The sequence below is a fragment of the Papio anubis genome, chromosome 18 (assembly GCF_008728515.1).
Source record: "Papio anubis isolate 15944 chromosome 18, Panubis1.0, whole genome shotgun sequence".
Classification (NCBI taxonomy): Eukaryota; Metazoa; Chordata; class Mammalia; order Primates; family Cercopithecidae; genus Papio; species Papio anubis.
The window spans coordinates 61,390,435-61,403,021 of NC_044993.1; the positions used below are offsets into that span (position 1 = coordinate 61,390,435).

A 12,587-nucleotide genomic window follows, 5' to 3' on the forward strand; every position below is an offset into this window, starting at 1 on the left:
AACCTGGTCAATTAGATGGGAGTTACGGGACAGGAAGAGGCAAGGAGTGGTGGCCTCCACAGCTGCTTCCTCAGCTGGGGAAAGTCACAGGTAGGAGCAGTTTTAGGGCAGAAAACAAAGAGATGCCTTTTAGTTTGGTTTGAGACGCTCGTGAAGTGTTTCCGATGGAGTGTTGGTTAGACAGTGGGACATGAGGCTGACATAGCTTTGGGAGACGGTCCACAGAGCTCTGCTGCCCAATACAGGAGACACCAGTCATACAGGATACAGAGCACTTGAGATGCAGCTCGTCCAAGCTCAGCTGTGCAGTGCATAAAATAACATACCGGTTTGGTAGACTTGGTGCCCCAAATGGAAAACACATCAACACGTTTCAAAAAATGGCATGCTGAAATGACAATGTCTTGGATGTAGGGGGTTAAATGAAATGATAGTATTATAATTTTCACCTGCATTTTAAACGTATTTTTAATGGGGTTACCAGAATTTTTGTGAAACATGATCTGTGTCATCCAGGCCAGAATGCAGTGCTATGATCAGTGCTCACTGCAGATTTGAACTCCTGAGCTCAGGTGATCTACCTGCCCTGGCCTGCTGAGGAGCTGGGAAGACAGGCACACACTACCATGTATAGCTAATTTAAAACAAAAAACAAAAAACAAAAAAGTTTGTAGAGACAGGGTTTTGCTATGCTGCCCAGGCTTGTCTTGAATACTTAGCCTCAAGCTGTCTTTGTTTCAGCCTCCCAAAGTGCTGGGATTACAGGCTTGAGCCACTGTACCCAGCTGAAAATTTTAAATGGCATACGTGGCTGACATGGCATTTCTGTTGGACAGCGCTGGTGGCGGTGGCATTGGGGGGTCACTTAGGATGGTGCAGGACAGGAGCAGCAGCCTGAAGACTATGCCCTGAGCCCCCTCTGCATTCCCCTAAGTGCGGCCTCCCGATTTAATGCCCAGAGGAATGCACCTGTGGGGTGCCTGGCATGGTACTCATGTTACCCCCCCACCCCCCAGACAAAAATGGTTACCTGCCGCATCCATCTGTGACAGCCCACAGCAGCCTTGGCCCACCTGGGCTTTGAGGGCCACCTGTAACAGTGCCCTTCATGCAGCCCTGGTGGGAGCTGACCCTACGCCTGGATTCTCATCCCAGGAGCCTTTCTTTTCTCAGTTACCATAACTGGGTTAAAAATGTTGACTACCTTGTTGTAGGGTCTGTGTGTTTGAGCCAGTATGAATTATTTGGGAGGTGCGGGGGCAGAGCAGAGTTTCTTCTCATTCTCTAGATGTCAGCTTAAAAGTCACTTTAGCCAGGCAGGTGCGGTGGCTGACACTTGTAATCCCAGTATTTTGGGAGGCTGAGGTCAGGAGTCCCGAGACAAGCCTGACTGTCATGGAGAAACCCCATCTTGACTAAAAATAGAAGAAAATTAGCCAGGTTTGGTGGTGAATGCCTGTAATCCCAGCTACTCGGGAGGCTGGAGCAGGAGAACTGCTTGAAACCTGCGAGGTGGAGGTTGCAGTGAGCCGAGACCGCGCCATTGCACTCCAGCCTGGGCAACAAGAGTAAAACTGTCTCAAAAAAAAAAAAAACAAAAAAACACTTGAGCCAAGAGGACCTCTTGGCCTTGGCCCCATGGCTCTCCACTGGCTCCCCTTCCCCCCAGGGGGGACCTCTGGCCATGTCTGGACATCTGTCTGTTACAACTCAAGGGGTGTCCCTGGCATCTAGCAGATGGAAGCATCCTACGATGCATGGGACAGCCCCCCACAACACAGAATCATCCAGTCCCCAATGTCAGCAGTGCCTAGGTTTTTTAACGTAGATTCTTGGTTGGAACCAAGGATCTCTGAACCCTGTCACTCTTCTGCAATATTTACTGTGGTCTGAAATTATCCAGATGGTTGATTTCTTTAGCAAAATGTGATCTGCCTGCCTTCATGTCCACTGTGACTCCCACAGTGCACCTTACCTGTCTTGCTTACTGCTGTATGCCCAGCACCTGGTATATAGTAGGTACCTAATAATGCTCTGTTTCTTATAGGAGCGAATACGTAAGTACCTGTAATGAGTGGTTTGTTTTTTTTCAGTATGAATTTTTAATTCTACATTGCCAGTTTATCCAGATCTGCCTAATATAATTAAAACTTCACCTCAATCTCCGGTTGTTGAAAAAGAATTGAGACAGACTGTTCACTGAAGTATCTAATTTATAAAATGTCACCATTTTTATTTTGTCATTGTAAAGAGGTTTATCTCAACCAGGCTGTAACAAAATTTCCACAGCTTATTCCAAAAGAAAATTTTAATACAAGAGATCTTAAAAAATTAAACACATTTGTTTAAAAATCCTATTATGTAAACCTTAACATAAGAGGGTACTTAAGATAATACTACAGGTTTCAGGGCGTTTCTGCAGACTTCTAGACCTTACGTAGACACAGACTATCATAGACTCTAGATACACAGTCCTCTTACCCCTAAGACGGCTTACTGGGACCCGATCATGGGCCACCCCCCAGTGGGGTTACCATCACTCCTCCACTCAAAAGACTCGCTTCTCTAAGAAGTCGGTGTCAGCTGAGTAAGTGTTCTACCTGACGGCTAAGCCAGGGATGAAGACAGGGCTACATTCTTCTTATGATGAATGCTGGATAATAAAAACTAATTAGCTCTACCTCCATTCCCTTCACTCCGGGAAATTCATGGTCTCTGGGGTCACTTATTGAGCGGTTAGTTGCTCGGGGTGCAAATGTACGATCCACCATTGTGTGTGCTGCTGTCCTCAGTTCCGATTTTTGCAAGCACATCCTCTTTCCTACACTGACCATGAACGAGTGGTGGTTCCCCTTGCCGTTCATGGAGACCGGCAGCAGAGCTGAGCAGATTCGAGGGGAAGCGGGGGGCCTGGGTGAGTGGTTTTCCGGTTAGGATGGGAAAACATTTATGCACCAGTAAGAACTAAATCCCTGGGCCTTAAACCACCAGTGAATCTAGAATCTTCTGCCAGCAGGGCTGCTCGCTCAACCATCTTCTGAGGAAGCCAGACTTCTTTTTCACTTCTCTATAGAAACTAGCTATAAGGAAGGATGTGCAACTTGGTTGCTGGGATTTAGAAACAAGTGTGTGCTCCATGACAGAATTCAGTTACCCAAATCAGACCCATAAGATGGCAATGGTTCATGGCTAGAGTGAGGAATATCAGACGCGACTGATCCAGGGTGCATTTCAACAGCTGTGGGATGAACCGCGGGATCTGGTGTGCCCCGAGCCAGGAGACCCTGGATGCTACACCCTCATTCCTATTGACCCAGGAGCTGAAGCTTGATTTTAGAAACATAATCAACATTGTGTATTACAAAAACATGAAGATGAACTTTTTTGGCACAGAAATGTGAGATAAAATATACAGTGCTACAACTATGCAAAATTAGCACAGAAGCCAATCTGAAAACAGCAAATATTTAACAGTAGCTTTAATGAATTAATGCACAATATTTTGAAAAATGTTACCTTTGACCTTGCTCATAGCAGATGCCTGCCTTCCAGAGACACCCCATGTCTGCCATGATTCTGAGTGAAACAGCAAAGACAGTCAAGACAATCGCTGCCTTTGGGGTTGAAACCCAGGCACGAGGCTGCCCTTTGCGGGATTTCCGGAAGACTTCTGGACCTTATGTACAGACAGACTATCATAGACTCTAGATACGCGGTCCTCTTACCCTTAAGATGGCTCCTTGGGACCCGATCAGGGGCACCCCCAAATGGGGTTACCATTGGAGGCCGACTGGCCGCCTAGCCAGTGTGATGTATAGTGGGGAAGGAGTGAGGTGTGGGGTCTTGCTCAGGTCCCAGGAGCTGAAAACCCAGCCCTTCCTTTGCCATCAGTTCTGTGCCAAGGTCAGAAGATGCTTCTGTAGTGCAGGGCCTCCCCAGCATGGGCGCTGCAGGTCACATAGGAGCTTGGCGGAGGAACGAAGTATGGATTCCGGGGGTGGCTTGGAGAGAGGAGGGGAAGAGAGAACACAGCTGGGCCGCCCTGTGAGGGGCCAGATGGAGTTGCAGCCCCATGGGGGCTTGAGCAGGTGGGGTGGGAAGGCCGAGGCCCAGAACCCCGTGATTTGGTCCTCAGGGTGGGCACATCGTCCCATGCAGAACCAAGAGAGGCAGCCACGGCTCACCGGGGCCGCAAAGCCCTGGCTCAGGGTGTTAGGAAATAAGCCGCCTCCGGAAGGCAGAGCTGCCGCGCATCAATGAGGCAGGCTGGTGGGCTTCCCTCCCGTTTCCAACCCTGGGTTGTGATCTCTGACCCCAGTGCCTGTTTGTTGCATCAGCTACAGCCATGCTATCAATCTGCCTGGTGTAAATGACTTTTGAGCGACTCTGGTTTTAAAGCACAGTTACCTGCCATGGTTGTAAATAATTAAATGGTTATCGAAGAATTCACCTTAATAAGCTCCAAGGTATAAAGCAGGGCCAAGGGCTGTGATAGACCCAGTCCACATCCCTCCTCTTCCTCGATCTTGCAAGATGGCACCTTCGATTACTCCACTGGATGATCCCTTTTGCAGCCAGCAGGTCCCTAGATGCAACTGGTGACTGGATGTGAGGATGGCTGCGGCCACCACGGCCTGTAAGAACTTCCGTGAAAGTGTCTTTCTCCACCAGGGCGTGCCAGTAGAGAAATGCTGGGGGCTTTGAACCCCAGCTCCACAGTCTACAATGGGTTGCGAGCAACGTGAGTGGAGTATACTGCTAAGTGCGAATCAGAGAAGCTGGAATTTCAGAGTGATTCCAGGAAGAGTGGCGGAGAAGGTTCTGTCTCAGGTCAGGAGTGCAGGGCTGGGCTAGGTTTCTAGCAGCCTTTAACCTCCCTTCCTGCAAGCGTTTGTTCTCTTTCAAGGAGGGAACCCAGTGATGCTCTGTTTGAGTCAGAGCAGGCCATGGAGAGAAGGATTCGGCGAGGATTCTTCCTCCCAGCAGAGGTGGTCCCAGAAATCCCTTGAGAGACCGGCAGGCCCCCTGGTTCCTCTCGGAATGCAGGAGGGACTTCCTTTCTCAGATGCTGACTTTGGAAACCCCCGAGTAATCTTCCTGGATGAAGGAGACAGGCGTGACTTGCGAGGGTTCCTTTCAGCAGGGGTGTCTTTGCCACTGATGGGCCATGGGCTGAGTCAGGCCTTGGAATTGAATCTACGCTGAGAGGCAGGTGACGACACATTTAAATGGCATGCAATTTGGGCACCAGGTTCCAGCCACAATCCTGCTAGCCCTGGGTGTTGCCACAGCCCGTTTCTCCAGGAACTGGGAACCCTGCCAGTTGTCTCTGTTGCCTGAAGTTTATCCCACCACATTAGAGAGCAGGACAGGGGTCTTTAGAGCAGCAGGATGAACCCAATCATTGCAGAACATTTTACGGGATTCCGAAGGGAAGGGCTTCAGGGACCTGCTGCCATGCACCAGTCACTAGCATTTCTGAACAAAAATGAGGGGAGATGGTCTGGATCTGGGAGATGACTGTAGGGTCAGTGCATGATCATAGGAGAGGCACCAGGAACAGGCAGGTGGGATGGTCCCCACGTGGGTCCCAGGAACATGCTCTCCACATTTGGGAGAGGGCAGGTTTTATGTGAATAATGAAGCTTTAGAAAAGGGGAAGGTGGAGTTTCTGCCACCCACTCAATATCAGCTGAGAGCATACTTGTTTCTCATGTAGTATCTGTCAGCTCTGGGGGACTGACTTTGCGTTCTTCTTTGACATCATGTGCAGAATGTCCAAGGTGCTTCCTGGTGGGGTATCTGGAGAAGAGGGCAAGACCTGATTCACATCCTGTGTTCCGGGGGCAGGTGTCAGAAAAGGTGCGGGTTATAAGCCTGGGCCCAGGAGGATGTCGGAGATGGGAGGTTCCTTTTTGTATCCAGCAGAGAACAGGGAGATAACCTCCAGGGCAAGTTCCCTGTTTTACAGAGGCACTTCTGAGACCATCTCTGAGCTGGCAGCAAACACCTACTTCAAAATGAACGATGTGGCATAAACCCAACTAGAGGGGCCATGACAGACGGCAGCTTGAGCCAGATGGCACCTTGAGCTTTTAGACAGTCCCTGCCTCAGTCCATGAAGGCCCTCTACTCAGACTTGCCAGCCACGTGGGCTGATGTGCACTCCAGCCCTGGAATTTCCAATAAAGCATGTGTATTGGCCAGGCGCAGTGGCTGACGCCTGTAATCCCAGCACTTTGGGAGGCCGAGGCGGATCACGAGGTCAGGAGATCAAGACCATCCTGGCAAACACGGTGAAACCCCGTCTCTACTAAAAATACAAAAAAATTAGCTAGGTGAGGTGGTGGACGCCTGTAGTCCCAGCTTCTCGGGAGGCTGAGGCAGGAGAATGGTGTGGACCCGGGAGGCAACGGAGCTTGCAGTGAGCAGAGATGGCACCACTGCACTCCAGCCTGGGCAACAAAAACGAGACTCCGTCTCAAAAAAAAAAAAAAGCATGTGTATTGCAGCAACGTTGGCAGGTGGGTGGGAGACAGACCAGGTTGCCCTTCCGGTATGTCTCAGGTCCTCCAGACTTGCAAACTGACTGCAGGGTCCCCACTTCCGTGCACACTCCGGCTCATTGAGTCTCACCGGGGCGTGGCTTACCTGGCCCAAGGTCCCCTAAGAAGTCATGTAGGCCTCGGTTTCTCTGGGGGGCTGTGTGTGAGTGATCTCAGCCTTAAAGGCCGTGAACAATCTTCCTCCTTACTAGGAGGGGAATGCACAGCATAAACCTTCCAGATGATTCTCCAGAGATTTCCTCGAGCCAGGAAATACTCCATGTTCAGGTAGGCCGTACACATTTTAAGCCACTGAGTTGAAGCAGTTCCAGGACAAGCCCATGGCTTGCCATCTAACTCGCCTTCCACCTGCTTCTGTCCTCAGGTTCCACTGCGTCTCTGCCTCAGCTTAAGGTGGAACGCACTGACTTATTGCATAGTGCATTTCACGACCACCACCTTGGTTATTTTACCCCAGAAATCTAAACTGCCTCAACGGTGCTGAGCCTGTGAGGACAGCCCTCGTCCTCTGAGGGGCTCTGATGTGAGCTCACTGGAGGAGGAGCCCCAGGGGCTGCCCAGTTACTGGTCCCCATCCTCTGCCCCACCTGCCAAGGCCCCCTGTACTCTGAGAGCCATCCTGGCATGGAAGGAACAAGAGGACTCCATCTTAGGGGATGCAGAGTTCTGTTCCCACGGACAATGGTAGCTGGGCAGACGGGGGATGGAAAATGTCTTTAGGGGAGAGAAACATCTGTTCAGGGTCCATGTTGTGTCCAACTTCACAGACATGGAGCCTGGTTTGAGAACCATGGAACCTTGTGCAGTGGTTCCCTGAGCCAAGTCTCTCATGACTGTGAGGCCAAGGCCACTTTGGACAAGCTGGATGACGCGGGGTTACCAAGCTGCTGCTGATGACTGGGTCAGATGTCCAAGTCTCCCTTCCAAGCCTGGTGAGGGCTTTGGTGGCCTCAGGCTCCCGAGGGCACACTGGTCCTTCCTGAAGCCGGCCATAGGGGGAGGTAGGGGAAGTTCTCTGAACTCAAGTTAAATATCACTAATGGCTCCTTGCCAAGGCCACAGGAATATCCCTTGGGAAAAGTGAGCTGTGAGACGGCTGGGTGTCTAATAACCATTGGTGGAGAATGCAGTGAAAGGAACCAGATCCCCTCCCCCTTGCCAATCCCAGGCATTCCTAGCTTGGGCCAGGCAATAACCTTAAACAGCAAAAAGTCTAACAGTCATTCTAGGCCCCGTGTGGGAAAGAGTGGAGAGGCTGGCTTCGCGGGTACCTTCCTGCATAGGGGATAAGCTGTGCGTCTCCCCCAGGGGGCACCAAGCCTGACCTGGTGCCCAACCTCCTGCCAGCCCTGAACTGCTGGGAGGTGAACGAACAGCCCCTGAAGCCCAGGGCAGACCCCAGGAGCAGAAGGACCGCGTGTTGCAGTCTGTCCAGCGAGGCACCACCTTGCTCTCTGGGGTCAGGGACCATGTGGCTCCAAGACTGACCAGTTTAATCAGGGTGTTGTTTAACTGGTGGGGATCGTGTGCTCTCAGGGTCACCGGGTGGACGTGGTCGTCACGCCGAGGTGAGGGACCAACGGCAGTGGCTGGGGTGGAGGCAGCTGGCGTGACGCGTAGGGCCTGTGGCTGGGGTTCCGTCGAGGTCAGAGGTCGCCGCTCTGGGGCTCCACATTGCGCGTCTCCCGGGGCTGACCTCGGGACAGTTTGGGGAAGCGAGAAGCCGCTTTCGGCCGGCTGTTCTTGTTCCCAGGCTCTCCGGGCGGGGCGATGTCGCTGGAAGGGCAGAGAATCAGGTTAAGTCTGAGGGTTCAGACGCAAATGACCACGGGCCGGTAAGGGAGCCAGGTGTGTGGGCAGCAGGAGGGATGTGGTTGGGGACTATGGGCCGGCTCATTGGAGCAGCCTCTGACTGGTAAGTGCTACCTGGAGAAACAAGAAACCCGTATTGTCACATACACTTTCTTTTAAAAGCACTGTGAGGCTCCAACCAAGCTTGGCTGTGAGTCACAGCTAGCTCATGGTACCACTGTTCCGGCTGCATTTTAAGGCTATGAAAGAGTGTTCTAGGCATAGCTTTCTTCCCCCCGTTTTCCTTCATCTTCCAGCACAGGTACAGTTCCAAGTCGAAGGCGACTTTGGAGAACACTGTAAAATCATAAAAGATGTGTAGCAAAACACAGCAGAGGGACTTCCTGTGGAATTGATCCTAAGAAAATAATCAGGCCCTAGGCCCTAGGCCCTGGTCCAGTTATAAGGTCGTTGGGCATGGTACTGCGTTTAAGAGCCAGGAACAGCAGAAGATAACAAGAGGGGGACACCGATCCTGGTTCTGAAACCACAGACAGCAGCACAGCATGTGTGGGTCCCCAGGCACGGGTCTGGGTTGGGAGGCCCTCAGCACGCTTTTGAGGGCACAGGGTAGAGGCCGGGAGGCTGCACCCTGAGAGTGGAGGGGGCTCAGCAGGAAGTCCCGTGTTGCAGTTGCATTTTTAAACTATATTTTCTTGGGACAGAGTCTCAACTCTGTTGCCCGGGTTAGAGTGCAATGGTGCAGGCGTAGCTCACTGCAGCCTTGATCTCCTGGGCTCAAGCGATCCTCCCACCTCAGCTGCCTGAGCAGCTGGGACTGTAGGTACTAGCCGCCATGCCTGGCTAATTTTTTAAACTTTCTGTAGAGATGGAGTCTTGCTCTGTTGCTCAGGCTGGTCTCAAGTGATCCTCATGCTCAACCTCCCAAAGTGCTGGGATTACAGGTGTTAGCCACTGTGCCTGGCCAATCCTTTAACCACACTTGTAAAGTCCCCTTTGCTAGCTAAGGGGACACGTAAAATCGGGGGCTGGGAATGTTCTGTCGACCATAGGCTATTTGAATAGGAAGTAAACATCAACAGGACACAGCAGTTGATAGGAGTGATCTCTAAGTGTTAAGATTACAGATGTTAAAAAACAGACATAAGAAAAATTGTCTACAATAAATATCTCACTGGGACAAATTGCTTTAAAACAAAAGACAAAAACCTACTAGGATCAGTGTTCACTCCCGCATCCTGAGCACCTCTGTGCTGTCGTAGCTTTCTGGACGTGAGCCCTCTGGACCCTACGAGGGAAGACAGGACCCTGTCCACAGCTAGCTCCGCCCTATTTTTGGCTCAGGGAGGACAAGGGCCACCTAGTGAGTAAGTGTCAGATCAGGATCATCCACCCCCAGCTGTCTCCAAGCCCAGTTTCACACACCACATGAGTTAAGGGGAGACTTGTGTTCATACAGAAATCCGTTCCCCCAGAGGGTCCCTGCAGGGTTCCCTGAAATAGCCCAATGTGTCTTCATTGCATCTCAGGAGTGATTCTCTTTACGATGATCTGGTTTGCATTGCACCATTCCAGGGACACAGCAACTGTTCGAGTGAAATGCCTCCTGTTTCAAGTTTGACACCCTGATAAGCTAACAAAATGAAGACCCCTTTTCATGATTGCCTTCTCATCCTGTAACTCAAGTTGGGCTTTGTCTTCTGTGCATGGATGAAAAAAACATTTGACCTTGAACAAAGCTGGAGATGCTCTGAATCATCTCTGAGCCCGTCCAGCCTGGTGTGTGCCGCCTGTTCCTCCTTTAGGTGGGTGTCCGGCCGCAGGCCCAAAGCACACATGCCCCTCTTACTTCAAAGGCTGACCCGCCTTACCAGAAGACTCTTTATGCCTGGACCCTGCTGCGAGGACGCTTTGAAGACGCTGGAAGGAGGTCTTTGCTCACAGTGTAGGGGGACGGATTCTTAGATACAGGAAGGCTTGGATGTCAATGTGAGTTTAAAGCGATGCCCTCACAATCCTCTCCTGTCACGCTGTTCAGATCCAGGGTCTGACCAGCCACTCCTTAGCCTGCACCTACGGCCATCAGTCAGCACAGCCAGGACGAACCTGGCCTGCAATGACCAGAGCCTGGGGAGAAGCTCTGGAAGTAACGGGCTCAGAGTGGGTGGCAGAGGCCAGTGCCTTGCCGGTTGTGAGAGAAGAGGTACCAGTTGGTGGGGCAAGGGTGCTTTTATAACGAACCTTACCTGCCATGCAGGGGTGGGGAGAGGGCAGGGCTCTGAGGTAGATGCCTTTGTTCAGTCCTATTGTGGATGGTGCTGTCTGAGCCTTGGTTTCCTTGTTATTTGGTGATGCCAACCGTGAGCACATCCTAGTGCTGTGGTGGGGATTTGAGGGCTACCTGAAGCCAGCAATTAGCTGTGTTTCTGTAGGCAAATGCCTGCTGAGTCTTGGACAGAATAAAGGTGGGGTGGTTTTAAGCATCATGGGGATCCAGTGCCTAGAGTGACAATGACTAGGCAGCATTGAACATTCAAACACACATGGGCTGTGCCACCAGACACCATGCTGGGCACGAAGGGGTGCAGAAGTTGCTTTGGGCTTAGAGAGGCAGTCTCACTGAAGATGGGGAGGGCAGACCATGGATAGATCGCTGTGGTAGAAGCATGGGGCGGGGGGAATGCCCCAATGAGGGGGAACCCAGTTGCTTTGGAGCAGGGCACCCTGGAGGAGGTACAGGCGTGGAAGGTGAGCAGGAGTGAGCTGAGGATCACTGTCCAAAGGGCCTTCTAGCTGTGAAGATGAGCACAGGTGAAGTGGCGGGCCCGTGAGGAGGGGTGGACTTGTAACCTGGCAGACCTGGCCCAGCTGCTTCCTCTGCCTGGAAGGCAGGGTTAGCTCAGGGCGTGCACTTGACCTGTTATGGGGCTCTGTTTGTCCTGATGTCCGTACCTGGCAGCTGGGGACTCCCAGTGAGTGTTGGCTGCTGTGGGTGACAGTGGGCTCGTGTGACATGCGGACGGTTCAATCCTCCAGGCCCTGTGGAACAGAGCCATGTCTTGGGACACAGGCTTGTTGGGTAGTGAGACGGGTGGACCCAGGTGGGCTGGAGGCAGGGCTGCTATGATGGCTCCTGAGAACCCAGGGTGAGGATGGGCTTCATTTGGGACAGGTTGAGCGGATGATACCTGCAGAAATCTGCCTGGAACAGGGGCTTCAGTGAGCATGTGACGGACGGAAAACCCAGACTGCTGAGCACAGTGGGCTTGAGCGGACAGTGCTGGCGGCTGCTGGCATATGAGGCTGAACCTCTTTCAACTATTATCTTTGTAGGTCGAGAATAGCCTAATACTGGTAATGCTGTCTGGCTGAACAGCAGGATCTGAAGGTGTGGGGTGGGTGTGACTACGAGTGTGTAAACTGGGGAAGGAAGCAGGATGATGTGGATAGAAGAGACAGGGCCAACAGCGAGAAGGGAAGGAGACCCCACATTCCCCCACTGGGTCCCTCCCCTACAGGGGAGCTATAAGGCCAGTGGCATGCTCACTCCAGGACTGGCATCCGAAAGTAGAGATAGGGGCTGTACTCAGATGGTTTCCAGGGAAGCTGAAAGGCCTTGCATTTATAATGGCAGCCTTAAAGAAGATCCATTGATTTTTTTCCCCCCCTTTAAAACCAAGGCTCCCTCCAGCCCCTGTTGCAGATGCCTCCTCCCGACAGCATCCTCAGAGTGAAATTCTCATCCCTCATAGCCCTTCTTAGCTGCCGACTTTTATCTACTATACCAGTAAGATTTCCAGAATGACAGCACCATTTCTTACCCGGCTCCACTGACAGAAGCCAGTCTCCAAGAAGCAGACTGTCTCTTGTCTGGCATGACTGCATTTTTATAACAAAGTAGGCTTGCAGCTCTGGGGCCTAAGCGAGAGACGAATGCATGGACAAGTGACGTTCCGTTCCTGCTCCCCAGCAGGGACTCTGTTAATGCTGGGGCTAGGTCTGTTCCAGTTTTGCAAACAAGAAAAAGGGAGTCTGGATGGCAATCCCTAAGAATGAATTGCCAAAGGCCTTAAATCCATATTCAGAGTCAGAAAACTTGGGTTCCTTTTGTTAGACACTATAGACCTTAGAGAAAGATCCATAACCTCTGCAAGACACAGCTTTCTGATGTCTGAAGGTGAGGATAATAGTGCCAATTATACATCATTC

The 12,587-nt window shown here is 51.6% G+C and overlaps 1 protein-coding gene across 6 annotated transcripts in view; it reads right to left on the reverse strand.

Moving 5' to 3' along the window:
- Positions 1-8,013: 8,013 nt before the first annotated feature.
- Positions 8,014-12,587, reverse strand: part of SNX29 (sorting nexin 29) — a 588,023-nt gene continuing 583,449 nt past the window's right edge. For all 6 annotated transcript variants that reach the window (XM_031657934.1, XM_031657931.1, XM_031657930.1 and 3 more), the window contains one exon: positions 8,014-8,342. In XM_031657934.1, coding sequence (XP_031513794.1) covers positions 8,213-8,342 — 130 coding nt within the window. In that variant the 3' untranslated portion in view covers positions 8,014-8,212. The remainder of the gene's footprint in view (positions 8,343-12,587) is intronic.